Below are 20,851 nucleotides of genomic sequence, written 5' to 3' on the forward strand. Positions count from 1 at the left end.
TGCATCGCTTAATACATAATCACTGTAAGTTGATCGAACTACGATTGACATGAACCGACATTAATGGACTATCGATCACCGATTGTGTAACGGATAGTTTTTTCTCGAGTGACAAACTTTATCCGCGCGCACCACGCGGAAATCAGACGCGCGACGCGGGATTAATTAATCCTCAGTTACCCGAACGATCACGACGACGCGTTATAACGCAAGATATTAGATTATCAGATCGTCTTCTTCTTCTTCGCGGTGGTGGATCGCGTGATGACGATGACTCTCTTCACGAGTCTGGATCGAGTTCTAGATCGAGAGCGGTTCCTCGTCGCAACGGTGCACAAAGCCGTGCTGCTGTGGTTGCTGCTGCAGCAGCTGCGTCTGCAACTGGGGTCATCCACTGATCTGCTCCGGCAGCAGTATGCTGACGGATTTGCGGTTCACCGTGGAGACGACGTGGCCACCGCCGCCGCCGCCACCGCCGCCGCCGTTGCCGTTGCCGTTTACTGCGGACGTCGGTCGGTGGGATGGCGCGACCACGCGCACCTCCGGCCTGGGTGAAACCTCTCGCAGCGGGCTCCCGATGCCCACCAGCTCTTCGGGATTCGCTCCGACCGTCGCCGACGATCTGCAACGACGAGAGACATTCCTCTCCCGTGAGTGCGCGCACGTCAAACCGTCAGTCCGTAAGATGGATCTCATGTACTCCAACATCTGGGCGACCCCAGATTCTCTATTGTTCGCGAGAGAGATGTATTTATTAATCTTTATAATATACTTTTATCCATTAATATTAAAACACTCGCTAGAATCATCTTATGGACTGAACTTTTTCAAAAACATTTATATAAAAAAAATCAAATTCACCTGTTTCGTTTTTTTACTACTAAATGCTAAATAAACATAAATGATAAATATATAAAAAAATAAACATAATAAATAATAAATAGAAATATAGAAATAAATATAATAAACTAAAAAAAATTATAATACTACTAATACAATAATAATAAACATAAAAAAATATAAATAAATATAATCATATAATACTAAAAATAATGAATATAATAAGTATAAGTAAATATAATCGAGAATTTTTCGCGCAATTCTACGTTCACAATATTTATCTTAGAAATTGTTACTATTTTTAGCACGTGAAATAAATAAATTTTATATTATACGTCTCTCATCGATTAAAAACAAAATTAAAAATGAAATATCAAATATATTTCATCTCACGTCGATCGGTTTTGACACATTTACGCCAGGTAAAATACGCAACGTTTCACTTACCTGTGCTGCGGAGGCGGCGTAGGCGTTCGCGACAGGGGAAAGCTCGCGACTTCCCTTGTCACCGAGAGCGACCGGATCGATCCGAACGTTTGGTCCGGCGATAAATTGGCCCCGACGCTTTGTACCATGCCGCTACTGCAACATGGACATTGGTTAATTGCCAATTAGAGTCTGTCTGAAGAGTGTAAACGGCGGCGGCGGCGGCGGCGCTTTCGATTTTAAGCCTCAACTTTTCTCCGAGTGTTTCTCCAAGTGCGAGTTAACGAACGATCGACAGAATCGTTACGAAACACGAGTGAATCATTTATTTTTGCGTGCCAGAAGTAAATGCGAAACAAGAAAAGTTCGGCAACTCGCGAAACTCGACAAAACTTGAAAAACTTATTCTTAGCGCAAGTAAACAAATAAATTTCAAGGAGTAAAGCAATTTTTTTAAACAACTTCTCGATAATAATCGAGTTAGATTTAATCTACTCTGTTACACGGTGAAACAATCATTTGACTTGAACGCGTCGGTTCTCGATTGTTTGAACACGCTCACAATGTTATAATTACGAAATGACGCATCGATTTCGTTTTTGTCTGCCGTTTCTGAGGAACGCGTTATTTTTCTTTGTTGCGCGTTGAATCACGTGTTGTTACACGCGTTGAATCGCGTGTTGTTACACGCAACAGTTTTAATCGCGCGTTCAACAAACAAAAACATTAGCTACAAATATTTCATTTAATTAAAACCTGTGTGAATTTCACAAATAAATAAAAAAAACTATAATAACAAACTCTGGTTTATGAATTATCGTTCTTGCGCCGCTGATATAATAAAAAGAACTTCATTGACGAGGAAGAGATAGGTACGTGAATGTATCGGTGCTCTTTTGGATGAGCAAGAAGGATTGGCAGAAAAAATTTGTAGGAGCTGACATTTGAAAATTTTCTTTTGCGACAGCTTGTGAGAGACACACGACAGTTTTCGCACGAGCCATCAGTTTCGCCCTCTTGCCATTCGTCAAGTAACGAAAATCCAACCCGGGATTTGAGAGAAGCGAACGACGAGGATAATCGATAGCTTTGATAGGTACGACACGGTCTATAAGACACGCCTACGCATTCAATTTGCCTCTACCCGCGTGAGGAAGCGTCTATGAGGGCGCCCTTCGTTGACGCGAGGAAACATCTCGTTCTTGTCCCACGTTCTAGTAAAAGTCGCGCGCTTCAAAGACTATTTTAAGACTAAAATCGCACGACCGCGAACAAAGCGGCAATAACGCGCGTTTATCCTTCGACCAACTTTTCCCGGTTAAAAACGCTATATTGTGCATATGCGCGGAGAGAGATGTGTATATGACAGTCGCTGATGAATCATAAATCGCCATGTCTCGCTTTGATCTCGCGCGTGTTTGTGAAACAATTGTCGGATCGAACAGGTCCAGGAAATGGAGTTGATCGGAGTTGGACATCGAGAGAGTCGACTGCTTTGAGAAAGAGAGGGAGAGAGAGAGAGAGAGAGAGAAAGAGAGAGAGAGAGAAAGAGAGAGAGAGAAATGCTATGAATTATTTGTTCAGATCCGGTATCAGGAGAAATGTGTGAGATGTCACGGATAAAATATCTATTTCGTTGGTTAACTTTGTGCACAGTTTTCCGAAGAGAGAAGCTCTTGCGAAGAAACAAACTTCTTCTACAAAAATTTTCCATTGAAAAGAATGCGAACGAGCAAAAATTGGTTTTGAACGCGGCAAAATCAATACTCAGGCGACGCGACAATTAAGAGAGTAGGAATCGACGTTTCGGAGGAACCAAATTTCTTCGTATTTATCGCAAAATAAAAAGTGCTTCTGCAGAAGCGAATAAATATAAAAAATTATACGGTGTTCCTAAAGATAGACACGCAGTGCTCTCTTGAACTCTTTTTTTTTATACACAATGACGGCATATGATAGCACGTCATCACAAATATTCCCTCGTTCTCGTCAATTAATTATTCAAACCACAATCTCTGATTGTCTCATTATAATTTTTGATGTCGTATATTTATCGCGTTGAAAGTTTAAATATGTATGTAAAGTAATGAATGAAATAAATTGAGTTGTAAGAGGATGTTGCCGTTTGCAGGATGTTGTGCAGAGAATGTGCTTAAAAAAAAAAAAATTATTTCGAAGTATATAGGTGTATACATATATATATATATTTAAGCACATTCTCTGCACAACATCCTGCAAACGGCTCTTACAACCCAATTTATTTCATTCATTAGTTTAAAGACTCCTGAGCCCGAAGAATCTTCTTCTTGTTATTATTAATGTATGTAAAGCTTAGAAACAATTCCGCTAAATATTATAAGAATATTATATAATAAGAAATATTATATAATAAGAAATATTATATAATAAGAATATTATATAATAAGAAAGTATATAAGTTTTATGTGTAAGTAAAATTTTATGATGATTTTTGACACTTGAAAAAAAGCAATAAATCTTAGCATAATTTATTTAAATAAAATGATCAAATCAAGGGCTTCGGTTTGCGTCGGTTAATTAAAATTAAAAATGTGAGAAACAGCAATAACAAACCAATGATTTAATTATTTGTTTTAAATTTGCCAAGTGTAATTTGTAATATTCCAAATGAAGATGAATTGAATAAAAATTGCAATGTTTTATCTAAAATTCAGTAATTATTGCGCAACGTCCTGCTTATTGGTTCGCTATTGTCGTTTTTCACATCGGATCACAGGGCGAATCGGATCAAAATAGAGTCATCAATGAAATACGAGCGATATGCATGCCACCGGCAATTGTTTTAGATGCGAGAGAAAACGAACGAAATAACACGCGCAACAGAATCGACGTAACGGAATAAATGTGGAACAAATATGGTCTCAATTCTTATATTGATTCGACTCGCCTCGATCTACCCTAATTTGAATAATTCACTTCAGTAGAAGCATTTAGTAAAAGCATTTTCGACGCAATAAATACGATTCAGAGAGAAATTTTAAAACGTCCATTTATAAATCTCTAAGGTCGTATCCAGTACTCTTTTAAGATCTGTAATTTAATGTGTTTTGAACCCGAAATGCGCAAACTTGTCAGTAATTTTTCTGTGAGAAATGTTCAAAATCTTATCTCTTAAAAACCTTAAAAAAAAAAAACTAATACGAGCGATATGACTTTCTAGTAATATTTCGGAAAAGAACAGATGACTTCTACTCTTTCAATCTACTGCAATAAGGTTTCTCCAAATTATGAACTGACTCTAATTACGAAAATCTAGGTATCGTGCGTGTTATGTAATTTCTAAGACACAAAGACGGAGGAAAAGTGATACGAATGACGCACACACGTCGCGCGCATCACACAATTACGATGGATCAATGACAAATTAAAACGTACGGCTGATTCTATCTTGGTCGCCAAGCTATGTTTGTCTCACGGCTGGATATAGTGTGCAATAGAATATGTATAAAGAGCACTATTCTTGGTTGAGTGCGGCCTTTACTACGCGACGTAGTTTTAACGTCAGAAGAGAGAACTTCAAGAGGCTTTCGCGAAATTACATATCGTCACACACAGAAGTCCTTTGTCATCGTTTGAGCGTGACAGCAAAGAAACTTATAAGTCGGATCAAGAGCGAATTGCGATCAGAACCGAGAAGCAAAACTCAACTTACACGGAAGACTCACAACAGTGTTGTGCTCTACTTTTTTTTTTTTTTTATCGCGACACGAGGAAAAACGCGTCCTTCGTTAACAACGGTTCACTTCTCTCCCCGGGTCGAGTTGCAACGTTAAATAAATCTTGCACGCGGTCATCTATGTACGTCACATATGCATGCGATATACGTATTACGCGCGAAGACGGTAAAAAAACGTCGTGTGTAATTCGTTTCACTCACCTGACGGAACCCGAAGTCACCAGAAAAGGCATAGGCGTCGGGCACGGGCTCAACGGCGAGCTGCTGACCGAGCTGCGAGTGCTGCTCAGAACCGAGTGCGGACACTGCGGCGGGCCCGTGTGCGGCCCGACCGCGCTGTTCCCGCCTTTGTTGGACGCGCGACCCCTCAGACACGGAATCTTCGGCCATCCGCTCACGTCCTTGCTCGATACCCCTGAAACAATCAACGCGCGTCGGTGTTTAGAAACAATCGCCGAGATCTCGGACGGCGCAGACTACAAATCCCAACACACACCAACGACGAATAATGTCGCCGTTGATAAAGTCGTTGAAAACGTCATATCGCACTACGTGATATAACAACTGATAAAACTAAAATAGATCGCATCTTCGCGCGAGAGAAAATAGACTGCGGATCTAAAAAAAAAAAAACAGCGTTTTCTGTTTAAAAAATTGCCGCTATTTTTAACCAACTTATAGACGCAACGCGGCTGTTCCAAAGATGGTGTCGGGTTTAATTTCGACACGAGCGTAATAAAAACCGCTCTATAAATGTCGCAGAAAAATAGGATCGTCTCTAGAACTAAACAGCTGATGTATCACAATTCTCGCTCGGTTTTTTTATCATGCGCTTTTTCTTAACGAAAATACATCATTGATAATATATCAACCAGCGCGCGCGGCGACATATACCGCAACGGTGATAAATATCGGTCGTTGCGACGTAAGAACTTCGTAATGCGCGCGAGATGATGATTACGCGGGACGAGTATATGCGCGCGTGTAACTCTATCTCCATACGCGCATCGGAGCTCTCTCTTTCTCTCTCCCGCATTGGCGACGTTATTACAGTGTGGAAGATAATACAACGTTTAGTATGCGAAGGGCTTTTTCCTCTTTCAAATATATCGCGATTTGAATACACACAACGAGACCAAATGTCCATCGGTCGTTTAGATTTCCGTTGAGAGATAAGCACGCGCGCATTAGCAAACTTAACTATCTTCGTCGTAAATTACACACCATTGTTGTTCGACACTAGTAACATCGAGTCGCTGGACTTTAAACAACACAACGCGTTGTTGTTATTTTCGGGAAATATCAAAGTGCGACAGAGTGTCGCGTGTCACATCAATCACGACCGCGCGTGTAACCGAACAAAATATTATCAATTTTTCGTAGACGGACTTTAAAAACGTCTACTTTGAACTGCGAGATCCACGCGATTTTAAAATCGAACATCTCCGTGAAAAATCAATATTTTTTCCATTTTTTTTTTAAACCAAAAATTTGAACAATTCTGCGTTAATAAAGAAATTGAAGCGAACTCTAGTATTTTTGAAAATATAATGTTTAAAAAAAACTAATTTTTACTAGAGACTACCGCTTTGAAATTTTTGAGTGGGTCTGGGAGAGTCCAGTCTATCCAGACGAAGAGTTAAAAGAACGAGCCAACTTTCTTTTCTAAACCCTCGTGTTGTATAATTAAGAATCGGTCTGAAAATCACGACCACGTTGTACAAACGGTCCGCAGAAGAAAAAAAATATCGTTGAGCGAACAATGTGCAGTCACATCACACAATAGAGCGAATTCCGAAATAAAAACAAATTTTACTTGCTCGAGAAATTCACTCGCTTCGACAGCGCAATTATTTGATATCGCGAGGCGAGAGGTTACGGAGATTAGATTATTAATTCTTGCTGAGGTGGCATCAAGTTCAAAACTAACGGAAAGCAAACGCTAGAGAGCATAATAACGTTAAAAGGATTTAATAGAAAACTCGAAACGAGAATTATGAGAGTTTCGAAACAACGAATTTAATAAAATTCAATTTTAATTTTCAAGCACGTCATTTTGCGATAAATTCGAAATAATTAACGTAATTACTTCGGTTACGCGTTGCTTAGTCATCGCTTAATTCCAGATGTCAATAATCGTCACTGTCTCCGTCGGGATCTCTTTGCAAAAAGTCCGTGACAATGGCGGAAAAAGAATGACGCAGCGACGAATATTGCGTCGTCCTTGTACAAATAACACGAACAATAAGGCGAGAGAGGAAGAAGTTTCAAACCCGACGCGACGCGGACACGAAACTATTGGAAAATCGTTCGATATTCGTTCTCGAGATGAAGTCCCCGGAGCGGAGAGAATTTTGTCGCTCGGGGAAAGAGAACGGAGCTTATGTACACGGCCTGGAAGTGACAATCTGCCGGGATTTGTTCCACGCCAACGTGCCGGAGATCCTCCAATAAACTCGCGGCGAACCGCCAATCGATTTCGCGTGCGTCTCCGCGTCTACTTGTAGATACACGTCCCAGATTCTCCGTCTTTTAATTGTGTGTGTGTGTGTGGAAGTAACCAAAATCAAAAAGAAACGACGAAAGAAATCTCACGAAACGTTAAGTTTGGTTTGATAGCAATTAGATTGTCATCGCTACAGTGAGTCAACGTGTTCGTCTTGTGTGCGAAATGTCGTACAAAGAAAAACAAACGAGATAACAAATCGAACAATATTAACCCTTCGCTCGCAGACCTCAAAAATGACCTACAAGTAAGACAGATCGGGTCTGTGAGACCCACGCGACTTTACAATCGAGTATCTCCGCGAAAGATCAATATTTTTTCACACAATTTTGTCTTTCTTGATCAAAAGTTTGAACGATTCTGCATCGATAAAAAAGAATAACAAATTGAAAAAATCTCTAGTAATTTCGAAAATATAAACGTTTAAAAAAACTAATTTTTTTTCTAAAAATGCATTTTTGAATGAGTCTGGAAGACCCATGTCTGCAGGCGAAAGGTTAATCTAGATAATGATATAACGGCTTGAAATTTAAATAAACGTTAAGAACAAATGAAGGTCGTAGAGATGTAAATATGTGACCGAAGTCGTGATTGTTGTACGTGTAAAACATATTTTTGTGACATTTAACCCTCCGTCCGCAATGTGATTTTTTACTACCACCGTCCGCATAACCTGGTCTAAGAAATGATGACCTATTTTCTGTTGTAGGCTTTAAACAAATCTTAGAAAATTCTGAGATACTTTATAAGGTCTCTACTTTAATGCGGAAGCAACAGTCAAGCGAAATATCAAGACCCTTTTGCAAGAAAAATAAAAATTCAAAGGTGCAACAAAATCGGGTTTTTCTCTGAGGACTGAAATCATTATGCAGACAGAGGATTAAATGAGTCAAAATGATATATAAAACAAAAAAAACTGTCGGATAAGTAAGTGGAGTGCTTGAAAAATGTGTTAAAACCGTGAAACGTGACGTACCGTCAAACGATATTATTATTCATAAATACCGAGCACGTCAGAGTATTTTTGTCAACGAAAAATTTTAATCAAATTTTTATCTAACCAATGATTCAATGAGATTCGGAAAGGAAGGATAAAGGATACCCGACTACGGTTATCCACGACGATGATCAGTATTTAATTGGCCGACCCCGAAACGACGTGGCCCACTTTTGGCAAAGGCCAGGACTAAATCTGCTAAAGTTCGCCGCGGCTATGCCATATTAATCACTTGGATTATCTGGCCGCGGTTGGGAGCTAACTAGCATGTTCTGCAGTGCGCACGGCGAGTATCTGACCTTTCGGCGAAACAAAATATCTTACGGTTAAGATATATCCTGACAAATGCGCGCGGTCGAGGATGCGGCGCATCCTCGCGCGGAAGATCACTCGGCAGCGCTTGAATGTTGATCGGCGACTGATTAAATTCCATAATCCATTTGCGGAATATGCTCGATCGTCAACGGAGATATTAATATGTTATAAATTAATGCAGTATCCTTTGGGAAAAGAAGCAAGATCGACAATTCGATCCCACGTGGAAGCGAACGTATCGCTGATTACGTGTTATGTTCGTTCGCGAAGTAAGAACTCGGGATCTTGGAATAATTTTGATACTTTCAGAAAATGTTCTGATTTTTTGTTACACAAATATCACCACGTGTATCTATATGTTGTTTGTATGGGTTTAATAAATTTAATTAATTGTATTTAAAAATGTTGGAATGATTCTTCAAATAAGTGCCGTTTTAATATTGCAATTGAAATTTTTATTTAAAAAATGTTACAATAAATTTTAATTAATTACATATAATCATTAGTAAATGAAACTTGTTTCCCCCTTTAGATGGCAATTTATTAAGTTTTCTTCTAGAAGAATTTTGGAGATTTTGACTAAAAAATACACCTTGGCCAGGAGTCAAACCCGGATCTCCCGCATTCCGATACAGACGCCTTCACAATCCGGCAACATATTTTCAATATATTTTCTAGTGACCTGAACCTGAGCCTATTATGTAGAAACTTGTTAGGGCAAGATCCAAAGAGTAAAAAAATGTGGTAAAACAGACCACGAAAGTATCGGAATTCTTTTCGAATTACTTTGCCGCATGTAGTCACGAAGATTAATTTTTAAATTATCTACATTTTAAAAATTACATTTTATAAATCTACATAAAATATATAAATTTACATAAATTCAAGTTTTTATCCATTTAAATTTAATATTTTTATATGATAGTGTGTTTACAAAACAAATACTTTGTAATTGGCAAACTCCCTGCTACAGGTAAAGTAAGTAAGTAGATGCCACAAGAGAGATTATTGTTCAGAAGAAATAATAAACTTTTTACTTAAAACGTCACTTATATTCACAAATCAACTCAATGATTAAGTAATTATTTGAAAATTATTAACTTCATAATGTGAATCATTGTGATCTTTTAAAAGATCGTTTTCCTTCCTTAAGCTTTTTCTCATATCACACACATAGAGAACATATCTATCGTTTTATCCGCTGACTAAAGCTCGTTAATATATTACGTCTTATACCACAACACAATAGTCTTATCACGTAAACAACGTCAGATATAATCCGACGTAAATATATTGTCCAAAGCTAAGGTTATTAAAGAGGTTATATACAGGAATTCTGTATATTGCGCACCGCAATTTACCCGCCGTTAATTATATTATTGTTTTAATTAACGGAATGCAGGCAACGCGCTGTTTGTTGTACAATTAATCACAAGTCACAATTGTGCTTAATGAAACATCACGAAGTCGTTTCGAAGAAAAGGTTAAGTGCGCTGTGTGTTCTACAAGAACGAAGATTACCTCTTACCGAGCCTTCTTTGACACTTGTCAATAATAAAATGCGAAATGTAATTAGATAATGTAATTAAGCCCAGTACAAAGAGCGCGCGGTAACGACGTTATATCAGATGACGACATCGCCGTAGCGTTTTCGTTAAAAGGGGCTGAAGCGGGACAGAGATTAAAACGCAGAAGAGATTCATAAGCGAAAAACAAGAGAGAGACGGATGGAGAGGAGTAGCCAGGATCGAGGGCAACAGATGTCATGGACCTCGGGACAGAGCCCTGCGCGGCCCACTTTATCGTGTCCTGCCACAAGCCAGCTTTCCCTGAACCGCGACGTCGTTCGTCGGCGCTGACCTCGACTGTGCAACTCCCGCATCGGCGACTCTTTGACGTCATCCAAGTGCAGCATCACCCTAATCCTGATGCGGCGTCACCCGACACGGGTGTGTTTCACTCGCATCTCTCATTGACGCGACTTGCTCGCATTTTGCGTCGAGACACGTAAAACCCCCCGTGGCGCGACGCGAATTGACACAATCTGCGAAAGTGTTTTCCTCTCTACCCCCCAAGTTCTATCGCGAAATGTCTCTTCGATCATAAATGTCGAATAAATATCGACGTGTGCAAAAGAAAATACACTTGCTTCGTCCGTGACAAAAATAACCTAAAGTCGTATGTCCTTTCGCGAAACTTTTCATGTTCAAACGAATTATAGCAAAACTAATCCGATTTAAGAGCTTCATGAATTTCGCTAATCTCGGAGAAGCTTTTGAGATTGGATGTACGTCTCGGCGAGAGATAAACGACTCGAGTGCATTGCGCGAAACGCGTCGCGCAATCGCTCGACGTTTCTCGCAGCACGAGTTCACCCCCTGCAGGATTCGCGAGCCCTTCCTGAAGAATGAAGTCAATTGAAAAACGATCTCTCCGTGGGTGTTGATCGCGTTTCATTTTGCGGTCACTTTGTTTCTTCTTCGTCGACTCGCGGACGACGTGGTCGCAATGTTGTATACGTGATTTGCGTATATTGCGACGACATCAAGGTTGTCGCTTTTCAGAATGCGAGTCGCGGCAAAATTTACATTTAGATCGAGACGATCGAGCGCGAAGCGGCCGCCGTCGCCGAGCTAAGTCGATTCGATGACGAGGAACGTCACTTTTCTGCTTCGTTTGCGACGACGGGAACAAGAAATAGCTATAGAGAGACTCCTTCTTCCTTTTCCCTCCTTTGCCCCGAGGCGAGGGTTTCACGCATCGATGAGAATGTTCCCGCAGGAAAATCGGGGGTACAAACTTATCGTCGCCTAAGTTACACTTCGTTTCGCGTAGATCGAATTTGCGGAGAGAGTTTCCGACAACGAGACGAGATATGAATCTCGCCGAAGAAAGCGATATTGCGAAAGACATGTTCGGGCACGGGAGTTAGCGGAACGCCGTCTGGTTCGCGATGTAACACGCAAGTGTTTCAAAGAGTTCGATCTCATTTACATCAACGAGTTCTTTCGACCGAGTTCTTTTCTTCCGTTTTTCTTGCGCAATCTCTCACGATTGCGTTCCGATCGATATTTATCCTCTCGTCGGTGTTGTTTTTAAGACTTTGTTTCTATCTTTCTCTCTCGCTCTCGTTACGCTTTCCATGTCTCTAATTATCTTCAGGTAAGATTCTTCTTCTGCGATCGATGTTTTTGCGCATTTTCTTCCGCGAGACAAGCGTGTGTTTATCCACGCTTCGCAAAGCCAGACGTAATTTCATCGTTTTGTCGTAAAGTGGGAACTTCAGCACCGGTCGTCATTATCGAACGCGTCTTTGTGGCGAGCGAGATTGCGTTCTCGCACGAGACTCGAGAGGCCGCAGCCGCCGAGTGCTTGAAATTACTTATATGACTGATGGCTCTCTGAGAGCGATATCTCGTGTTTCTCTTCAAGCAACGCAAGTATTTTGTTCAAGAGAAAAAGAAAGAGAGAGAGAGAGAAAGAAGCGACGCCGCATAATTCAACAATCGAAAAACACTGCAAAAAATTAATTTTTAAAAGAATGACGGCAATATAAACAAGAGCAGACCTTTTTAATTTTGACAGTGCACACTTTACTTTCACTAATTTGACTTTATTATTTTGTATTAATTATTGTGTAGTCTATATAAAACAGTGAATGTGAATTCTGTATTGTCCAATACTTATGTAGTCACGAAGTAACTGTTGACTTAAGATTATGTTTTTCTTTTTTTTTTTTGTGTCTTTTTGTCATTTAATCCGAATCTTATTAAGATATGTCATTTACGTTAAATAATTTTTTATGGTCTGATATTCGATGCAATGTGTTATAAAAATTCCTGAAGATAGTTTTCGAATTTGAACTGCGTCGTTTTTAGAACGTTTCGTAGACATTTCTGTTCATTTGTTTAGGGTTGCAAGAGATCAAAAATTGTTCTTGAAAGCCTGACGAAATGAAATGTCCGTATAAAAATGACACTAACGTGGTTCAAATCCGAAAACCATCTTCAGACATGTTTTATAGCAAATATTGTCAACTTATCTTTTTAATTCTATTTAAAAACACAATTCAAGAGAATCGCTACGTATATATTTTCCTAATTGTCAAGCGCAAAACACGAATGTGAATATACAACAATACTTCTATAAAAATGTTCTTTTTTTTACAATTAATTTCGTTCTTTCTTTCCACACAACACTCTCTTTTTTGAAAATTACACGTACTCCTTTCTTGGAACTGTATATCGAGCAAGTTTTTATTTTTCCGCCGACTTGTTTGCGCTTGTTCTCGTTCGAGTATGTACTTGAGCGAGAACATCGCGCGCGCGGCCATCGTCGATATGAGATTTCTGGAAAATGATCAGTCTCGCGAAAGAAACCGCACAAAGGGTGTATTCGAGTGCTAACGCGAAGTGCGTGAGAAAGAGAAAAGGGAATCCGCAGCCCTTTCCACAGTGCGGAACATAGACTAAGTTTACGTACACGCGATGAGGAGACGTACGTCTGCATCCGGCGTGTGCATCCGTGAGACGTGGCGGCGCACGCAAGGAAGACACCGTGAAAAGAAACGCGTTTGAAACGGCGGAACGCACAAAGAGATAGGGAGTAGCAAGCAAACCACCCGAGGCTGAAATTAAGTAACGGGTGGAACTCAAGTGCCAGTCCTTCTGCTGCTGCCACAATTCTAGGGTTTGCGGAATTCTTGGAGAATTGTTTTTGCATATTCGTGTGCGAGCGACTCAATGTGATTTAAATTTAAATAAAGAAGATTCTCTAGAAAAAAGTTGTTTTGAGAACAATCAGCTCATAAATAATCGCACGAGAGTACAAGAAAAGTTTTTAATTTGAGCAAAATAGTTTCTGAAAAAAAAAATAAATAAATAAAATAAAATAAAATATCGTAACGGAGGTGTTGAAAAGAATTATGCGACCGCACGTTACGCTAAACAGGCGCGAAGGTCGGCGCCTGTTATCATCCGCTGACGATTTTATTTCCTTAACGCGATCACGCTCGTCATTCCCTATAAACGCGAACACATCGTTATTGGGAATTTCACGCGCGATGCGATCAACTGCGCGTTATCAATTAGCGCAATTTCAACAGCACGCGAATTGCATATCGTTTTATTTTCCCGTAACTCAAATTGGAACATATTTTCATCGATACTTTCACTACTCTTTTACTGTGTGACCGCGTACCTCGTGAAAAAACTCGTTAAGTTGTACCTATCGCTCGTTTAACGAAAAAATATTTCGTATGCGAGAAGAGTCGAGTGCGTGCTTTCTGCAATTTTTATTAGCGCTTGCTCCTCGCAACTGTCGCACGTGACCGTTGCAGCAACAATTCCCTCGGGGAGTCGCGCCTCTCATTAAGATGTAGCACCACCAGCACATGGGCTCTAAATTCCCAGAAACGTCTTAAATTCTTGATGACGCGCTACATCCGAGAGACGCGAGAAAAATTTATTTACCTACGCGCCGCTCGCTCTTGCAACGCCCGTCGAAACGTAACCGAGCGCGCGCGTTTCTAAATATTTGAGCATCAGAAAATTGTTGGTCTTCTTGAAGGCAATAATTTTTAAGCCGCTCCGGATATTTCGTGCCAAGTTCCACTCTGTTATTCGCTGTGTCGAGTTGATCGATAGGTTTCTCGATATCTTCGGAATGTTCTGTTCTACACAACTACGTACGTTTCTTTCAACCGATTTACAACCGAAAAACCCTCATCGAATAAAGATTCGTTATCACGCGATGTGATGTTCCAATATCGCGATCTCTCTCTCACGAAGAAATACAAAAACTTGTAGGATTCGTGACGCGCGCGCGCGCGCGCGCGATCGACCCACGCAATAATCTGATAGAGTCGTATTAGCCTGAATTCTCCGACAATCCAGTTAGTCTCTATACCCTACTCCTCGCCCTTATCCAGCCTCGTCCTGAATTCAAGGCAATTGACACGAGCTGGCACGCTCGCGAGCGACGGCCGAGCATCGAGGGACCAATGGGTTTCCTAAGACGGTGCCGCGTCGTCAAACGCGGCTCGTAAACTCGTTATCACGATCGGCTGAATTAGTTGATGACGATGGTGATGTAGTTACGCGCGTTACTTGGCAGCGCTCACAAAATTTACGGTCGTTCAAGTAAAAGGAAGCTCTAAACAGTACTGTCAGAGTTAAAAGAAACGACAACTCTGTCACAAATGATGATTTTAAACGAGGCGAGCAGCGGATCGGCCAATCGCGTCTCGACGCTGATTATTCAACGTTCAACTCGACCTGTGACTACGCGAAAACTACATGTACAAAAACTAGTTGTTTTTTATTTGTTTTCCTCGCGTGACACGGCGATAATAAGCGGCTGAGTGTATTGCGTAGAAAGTAATTTTTTTTCTCTTCGTGAGAATCATTTCAATGACCGTCTCGCTAATCGAAGAGATATGTCATCATTTAAATGATCAGTGTGCGTTTATCGTCGCCGGGCTAAAAGAACAACCGTATCGAACGATTGCCGCAGAAATGTGATTTGATCAAGTTTTTCACGTGATAATATTCATAATTTACTATACTAGCACAACACAGACGCGCGCTACGCGCACACTATCATTGTTTTCGTTTTAACGCGTATCAGTGAACACAACCTGTCACCGCGATGACAGCTAGTATATACGTCTTACAAACCATATGATACACATTAGAGAGACGTCAGACATAACGCATAAAAATCAAAAAATAGTGAGAGAAAAGTGGAAAAACAACACGTAACTAAAGTCACGTGACTGTATTTTGTCACACGTGTCATTAAAAACGTGATATTTACAATATTAAAAATATTGTACTAATTTTATAAGTCAAATATAAAATTTACTGTAAAATAAATGTGTAAAAAATTAAGATTATCATTTGAAATATCTTTCAAATTGTGATATTTAAAAAACCAACCACGGAAAAAGTTTTGTTTGTATAGCCAGCAGAAAAAATTTGTTGCATCTATTGAATTTTTTATTTTATCAAAACGTTTTGTTGGCAAAAATCAGTAAGTAAATTTTCCTTGCTGGCCATATGGTATAACCGATTGTTTGCTATTCTAGCAAATCTTTTTTTTCTCTCGTGAACTTTTCTCACACGGTGGATATTAAAACTGATAAAATTGAATATTTTAATTTTAAAAATTAAAATTTTTTCTTTAGTTAAATTGACTCACCGAGCATTTTAATGCCCTGAACCGGACTGACGGGATAGAAGTCTCCGTGAAGTGGGCAGTGGAAACCCACCCTGCGCTCTCTCCGTCTGGCCCGCCTCGTTAGCATGCAGAGCAGCACGCCGAGACCAAGCATGAGAGCGCCCACGACTATGCAGATCGGCCCTAGGATGCGGGAATTGCCGGTGAAGGCAATTCGAGCGGCGTACGAGTTCTTGTCCTCGTCCTCGCCGGGGCCACGGTAAGAAGCAGCTACAACGGAAAATCAAGCGAGTCAAAAATTATCACGCGAGGATTCGGGCAATTAATTAACACTGTATATATAATTTTCTTTATATATAATTATTTTACAATTTTGTGTACATATAATTTATATGTAAAAAAATTAAAGTAAGAGAAGACACCAATATTTATTGATGTAGTTTACAAATCTGCAATGTTTCGACATAGAAATGAGGTCATCATTGAGCAAAATTATAATAAACAGAATGTTTTACAAGCAATAAATATGTGAAAAAGAAGAAAAAAGAAAAAATACGAAAAAAGATCTTGTAATTTACAATACGAGAAATTATAACAAAGCACGATGTACAGTTGTTCAGAGTCAAGGTTGTCTTTATTCGCACGATATTAAGTTTTGTGACGGTTTTCTATAATAAAAATATAAATTTAACTAACCTTCATAAATTTGACAACCATTGAAAAAATTTGGACTTTTATTGACTTCACTTTTGACACGCTTTTTACTCACGACTTTGAACAATTGTACATCGCGCTTTATGCCATCTTATATTGTAGCAAGATTTGTTCTTTTATTTTGTTTTTCTTTTTCGTATTTATTACTTGTACATTTCCGGTTTATTTTGGTTTTGCTTGATAACGATCTCATTCCTATGTCGAAACATTGCAAATTTATAAATCGCATCATAAATAAAACATCAACATCAATGTCTCGATTCCTATTGACTTTCTCTTACTCTACTTTTTTTAATTAGGAGTCAATTCTCGATTAATAATTTAAATATGTTTTATATATGTACATATGATTTTATTTAACACGACGCACTCTGATGAAAATCGCAAAAAAACAACTTTCTATACAAAAATCCAAATGTCTTACAAGTTCAAAATCTTTTTTCTCGCTCTTAACTTTATAATTTGCTGTTGCGAGATGTAGATCTCAATTAAGCGATAGGGATTAATTAAGCGAGTTATTGAATTACCCTTGACCGCGCCGAGAGTTCGACTTTCGCCAGGAGCTCCGAAATTGGCGGATATAAAGCTTTACATTCCTCTCGCGCGTGCATCTCGCGCACAATGCCGCAAAATCCGTCGTTTCTCTCGCGCACTAACGAAGCTAACCGTAATCAACTCGTTGATTCCACGAGATCGGAACACAAAACCGAACTCTGGCGGCATTGACCGCAACGCAAAAGTTAAAGCCTCTTATTATAGCGAGAAGTTTTACGACTAACAGGAATTTTGACGCAGAGAGCGAGAACAAATAATGACGTCTCTTTTATCCCCGCCGCGTCGATTACGAAAATGGAAAATATCGCGGCGCGATTTGAAAAGAAAAATGCGTTCGTAAAACGAGAGCGCGGAAATTGCGAACGTAAATACGGTTTACTCGCGAGGCGAGTTTGTCTTCCGGCGTGTGTTTTAATCGATAACCGCTGGCAAAACGCGTTCCATAAGCGGCCATGCGCAGATAACCAGGAAGCTCTCGTCGTCGCGTTTAATTTTTCGCAAATTACATAATACGCGCAAAATACTTGAAACACACTTCGAAAAAGTGCAAATCAAAAGATTCTCGAGTTTTGAAGGCGTAAACGCGGTCTCGTCTATGCAAACAGCGGTCGAAATCTCGAGAAGATATAAACAGAGATCGATGCGTGTTGTGCATACGACAATTCTTCCAGTGTCTCACATTTGAAATAAACGACCCATTCAGTCGTCCGTTTCGGTCGATAATGAAAAATGAAGTCCTCGCTCCACTTGACCGCATCAAACGGGACTCGATGCGCGATAAGCGTAACAAAGACATTAACGCGAATAAAGACACAGGAACACGTAGAGTATTCGCGAGGAAGAAAGACGCGTACGAACAATGAAAGGGAAATAGGCTACGAGACCGGTCTTGGCGCGGCGGCGGCGGCGGCGGCGGCGGCAGCGGTGACGACGACAACGACGATGTAGAAAAAAGAAGACAAGAACCGAAGAGGACAGACCGGTTCTCTCTGATAAATCGGTTGGTAACAACACTCGGCACTGCGTACACGAAGAAGCGTGGCCGAGAAGTGACGGCGCGCGATGCGAGAAGCCAGCTGTTGCTTGGCGAACAGCCTGGACCTTCTTCTTCCTCTTCTATCGTCTTGTTTTTTCTCTTTCTTCCTTTTTTTTTTTTTTTTTTTAATGCGATACGAAAGCTGTATCTACGCTGCTATCTCTTCGGGGTCAGTGTTCTCTTAAAAGTGAATACATAGCATCTTTTAAATTCATTAATTCACGAGAGCGCGTCTTTCTTTTATCTTCCGGGAGAAGCGGTTTTTCAAAAGTCTTTTTTAAATATGATATTTATTATGAAATTAAAAATTAAAATAAAGCTAGAAGCTGCGGTTTACTGACGTAAACATGGTTTTATAAATTCAAAAAGTGAAAAAACATTCTCGACTCAACAAGAACGTTTCGATCATCGTTTTATTCATCGTCAGCCAATCTAATTAGCAATAAAACAAAATAAATAAAAAATATATTCTCTATTCGCGTTTTTACAAAAAATAGTAAAAAACTATTTCAGTGAGAAAAACCAAAATTAATCTCTAACTTTACACACCTTAGTGAGACATATCGATATAAAATTTGTAACCGCGCGCGCATGCCAACCGCATGCTAACCGTTCAGAGAGAGTTCACGAACGCAAACAATAAGTGTCAAATCATATTATGACAAATTTTAATTCTACAAAAATTGATATCACTAACTTTACTGTGTCAATGTATACAAAAGTTAAAATCTGTATACGAGTAGCAATTAAGCAATCGATAAAAAGTTAATGAAGTTCGATACATAAATTAGTCAAAAAACTAAAAATTAAAACTTCAAAATAATTCAATAAATTACACAATAATTAGGCAATAATTATGCAAAACGAACAAACAACTCAACTGCCGATTAATAAACGAATTAACTCTCTCCGAATTAGCAGCACGCAATTACAAAAACAAAAAGCATGGCTGGCATTCACGTACATAATATCGATACAAATAGTCGCAAAATATTGCAAGTCTGGACAGAAAAAAAAAAGAATATTCCGCGGAACCATTATGAAGCTATCTATTTATCTTATTGATCAGCGGAAATAATACCGAATCGAATAAAAAAACTGGATCAAGTAATTCATTATCTTTTATCAAATTATAACATCGTTTTCTTGCAGTTTATTATAAAAATTTGCAAAACGATTGTTATTTTTTATGAAAAAACACTATGTTAATATAATATACATTTGTTATAATATACATTTATATTCATAAGAAAAAAAATTTGCTGAAACAGCAAGAAGATTAATTGGTCTGCTAATAAAATCATTTGTTGATGAGACAAAAAAATTCAGTAGACTCGATAAAGTTTTCTTACTGGCCATATAATAGCAAACCTTTGTTTTTACCGTGTTATATTAATATTCAAGATCGGATTGTGAACGCGAAGTCGTTTGGATAATTGCGAGGCAAGTAATTAATCAGATATAAAATCGGGGAAGTAATTTACGATCTGGATAAGTTACACAGAATTACATAGAATTTCAGATGTTTTCGCAGTAGTTCCGCCGACTTTGCTTCAGCTTGTCGTGCGTAAATATGGCTTCCTTTTCTATGTAATTAATCCGCTTACAGATACTTGTCGGCAGTAGAGGCTTCAGTCCGATCGGTATTAACGAAGAAGACCGGTTTTTAAAAGAGATATATCAAATCGTTACATCTCTTTTCGACACACATGTGTGTGTCGAGACAGTGTCATGCGAGTTGTCATTCGAAATATATTCTCTCACGCATAGTTTCAACTTTATTTTATTGACAACGTGTGTTACCGTCGTAAATGAATAAACGATCGTCACTTTCAAACCAACTTCTCTTTAGTTTCTTGTCAATTTAAAAAAATAGTAATAAATTAAGTAATTACTTGAGTAGTCATTTAATTATTCAGCAATTAATTAGTTTTAATTAACCTTTTGTGAACAGGTTACAAAAATGACGGCTAGATAAAACAAATCTCTAGTAATTTCGAAGATATAAGCGTTTAAAACAAACCTAATTTTTTACTAAAAACGCCGATGCATAATTTTTGAGTCTGGAAGATCCATGTCTGTCCGCAAAGAGTTAATTATATTTTAATGATTTATGGTAATTACAAGCAATTCTTTGTGCAATTATAAGCGTAATTCTCATTTTTGTTTTAAGAGACGTTTCAGAGCGTTCTCTCCGACGTTTGGTCGGCAAAATTGAAATCACTTTCTTCCTCGATCAAACGGGTCAAATTGCGTCACAGCGAATGTCGCGAGATCGATCGCGAGATGCAAATGCGGATGCGAACAGCGCGTAAAACGAGAGTAATGACGCGGAAAAAAAATTTTACTCGGTGAATGATCTCTCGTATTTGCAAAGATCCGCTCGTCTGAAGAATTATGCGTTCATTTCGCGCAACATGACATTTTGCATATCACGCTGTTTTTTAATTGTAAAAACAAAATTGCGCGGTAAAATCTCATTCGAAACTGTGTTGCAAAGCAGCTTTATTTGTCATGTTGTTCGACAGTTTAAAATTGTCACGAGAAAGAGAGAGAGAGAGAGAGAGA

At 39.2% G+C, this 20,851-nt stretch overlaps 1 protein-coding gene across 1 annotated transcript in view; it reads right to left on the reverse strand.

The window, feature by feature from the left end:
* Positions 1–387: 387 nt before the first annotated feature.
* LOC109852775 overlaps positions 388–20,851 on the reverse strand; it is a 47,263-nt gene continuing 26,799 nt past the window's right edge. Inside the window, exons 3-6 of the mRNA XM_020424255.1 lie at positions 16,000–16,248; positions 5,183–5,396; positions 1,288–1,422; positions 388–622 (exon numbers count right to left, since the gene is read on the reverse strand). Of these exons, the coding sequence (XP_020279844.1) occupies positions 388–622; positions 1,288–1,422; positions 5,183–5,396; positions 16,000–16,248 (833 nt within the window). The remainder of the gene's footprint in view (positions 623–1,287; positions 1,423–5,182; positions 5,397–15,999; positions 16,249–20,851) is intronic.

Source organism: Pseudomyrmex gracilis, unplaced genomic scaffold, assembly GCF_002006095.1.
Source record: "Pseudomyrmex gracilis isolate BER0280 unplaced genomic scaffold, ASM200609v1 scaffold_35, whole genome shotgun sequence".
NCBI classification, from domain to species: domain Eukaryota; kingdom Metazoa; phylum Arthropoda; class Insecta; order Hymenoptera; family Formicidae; genus Pseudomyrmex; species Pseudomyrmex gracilis.